This window comes from Monoraphidium neglectum, assembly GCF_000611645.1.
Source record: "Monoraphidium neglectum strain SAG 48.87 unplaced genomic scaffold scaffold01512, whole genome shotgun sequence".
Lineage (NCBI taxonomy): Eukaryota > Viridiplantae > Chlorophyta > Chlorophyceae > Sphaeropleales > Selenastraceae > Monoraphidium > Monoraphidium neglectum.
The window spans coordinates 1-2,306 of record NW_014012116.1 but is presented as its reverse complement, the minus strand read 5'-3'; the positions used below and the strand labels follow the sequence as shown (position 1 = coordinate 2,306).

At 72.3% G+C, this 2,306-nt stretch overlaps 1 protein-coding gene across 1 annotated transcript; it reads left to right on the top strand.

Annotated features, from left to right (window-relative positions):
• Positions 1–225: 225 nt before the first annotated feature.
• MNEG_8129 (hypothetical protein) lies at positions 226–1,308 on the top strand (the record flags this gene model as incomplete). The annotated part of the gene is made up of 1 exon (XM_014043397.1): positions 226–1,308. A coding segment is annotated over one exon (1,083 nt), but the record flags the coding sequence as incomplete, so codon positions are not given.
• Positions 1,309–2,306: the final 998 nt, after the last annotated feature.

Genomic DNA, 2,306 nt, shown 5'->3' with positions numbered 1-2,306 from the left:
CCGATGCGCGCCGCGGCCGCCCCGCGCGCCCCGCCCGCCGCAGCACCGCCTGCCGGTCCCCCGCGAGCCGCTCCCGCGGGGCCGCCCGCTGCAGGGCCGCGCTTCCCGCCCCCGCTGGCGCGGCAGCTGCCTCCCCAGCAGCCGCCGCCGTCGCCCCTGCAGCAGCAGCCTGCCGCGCCCGGAGCAGCGGCGGCGGCTGCGGAGCCGCCGCCGTTCCCACAGCGCATGGCGGCCCCCACGGCTGACCGACTGGCGGCGGCGCGCGAGGCGCTGCGGCGCGCGTCCACCGCCAGCGGCACCCCTTACAGCGACCTGGCCAGCATACCCCTCGGCCCCGCCGCGGCGCAGCAGGCGCAGCATGCGCAGCAGGCACAGCTGCCGCAGCCCCAGCAGCAGCAGGCGCTGCGGCCCCAGCAGGGGGCTCAATCGGAGGCTCAGGGGATCCGGGGGGCTCCTGGTGGCGACTTGAGGGTCGGCGGGTTGGCGGGCGACTGGGGCGGGCCTGGCTCCGAGAGCCCTGGTGGTGGCGGTATTGGCGGCAGCGGCGGCTGGCCTGGTGGCGGCGGCGAGGCGGCACCAGGGTGCGCAGAGGCTGCGGCGTGGGAGCAAGCGCCGCTGCCGTCGCAACAGCCATGGCAGCCGAGACAGCAGCCGGTCCAGCAGCAGCCTCTGGCCCCGTGGGACATCCCACGGCCGCCGCCGCTGCAGCAGCAACAGCCGCAGCCGCCACCTCAGCAGTCACTGCCACCGCCACTACAGCAGCAGTCGCAGCAGCCGCGTTCGCCTGTCGCCCCGTGGGACATCCCAGCCATGCAGCAGCAGCCACAGCAGCAGCCACAGCAGCAGCCACAGCAGCAGCCACAGCAGCAGCCACAGCAGCAGCCATCGCCGCCGCCGCCGTCGCCGCCGCCGCCGCAGCAGCACTATTATCCGCAACAGCGGCAGCAGCAGCAGCAGCAGCAGCAGCAGCAGCAGCAGCAGCAGCAGCAGCAGCAGCAGCCGCAGCAGCAACAGCAGACATACACGCCCCAGCCGCTTCCTCCCGGCAGCGCTACCTCACTACCCCCCAGCCGCCCCGCCCAAGGCGTTGCCCCCCAGGCGCCGTCCCCGCCGCCCGCCCTGCGGCGCAGGAGCGCGTCGCTGCCGTCCGGACCCCCCAGCCCCGGCATGCGGACGCCACGCGTGACCAGGGGGGCCGCGGCGGGGGCGGCGGCGGTGGAGGCGCCCCAGTGGGGGGTGGAGCTTCGTGCGGTGGTGAAGCGCGTGACTCACGAGGGTGACACCAGCTTCAAGGTTCTCACGGCCAAGGTGATGTGATGTGATCTGATCTGATCTGACCAGATGAATGGTGCACAAACCGTGCCGAGCAGGGGTGTCGTCCCGCAGCAGTGACGCATCTGTGGCGGCCTTGCCACACATCACACCCCCCCCTCCCCCAAGCGGCCCTGGTGTGCCGCAGCGGCCCATCGTCACCCGCGTTCCTCTCATCTTGCCCGCGCGCCGCGGCCCCTCCCCCCCCCCGCAAAAACAACCACCTTTCAAACGCCCCGATGTCAAAACCGCCCGCCGCGCAGCTGCTGGAGGACGTGACGGACGCGCCCGACGCCACCGCCCACCGCCTCCCGGCGCCGCGCGACGCAGCCCTGCGGGCGCGGGGCCGCGGCGTGGTGCTGGTGGGGCCGATGCCTGGCGCGGGGGTGGGGTCGACCCTGGTGGTTCAGGGGCTGTGGGTCGACCACGAGCGCCACGGCTGGCAGGTCAAGTGGGTGGCAATTGGCTGTTGGGCCGCGTTACACATGTGCGGTTTTTTGCATGGGTTTGTCTGTTTGTGTGTGGATGTATGTGTGCGTGTGCGTGCGTGTGTGTGTGCATGTGCGTGCGCTTATGTGCGTGCGTGCGTGTGTATATATGTGTGTGTGTGTTTGTGTCTGTGCGTGTGTGTGCGTGCATGCGTGTGTGCGTGCGTGCAAGCGTGTGCGTGCGTGTGTGCGTGTGTGCGTGCGTGCAAGCGTGTGCGTGCGTGTGCGTGCGTGTGCGTGCGTGTGCGTGCGTGCGAGCTTGTGCGTGCGTGCGCGCGCGTATGCTCGGGTGATGGCGGGGGAAGAGTGCCGGGGCGAGCAAGCTGCTTGTGCTGGAGGGGAGGCGGCGGCAGGCCCCCCCCTCGGACTCACTGCACCGCCCCTGCCTTCCTCAGACTCACTGCGCTGCCCCTGCAGCTGCCGTGCACCCCCAACACCACCCCTATCCCCCCCCCAGGGTTGTGGGCTGTGACGTTCTGCCGCCCCAGGGGCCGGACAGCGTGGCCA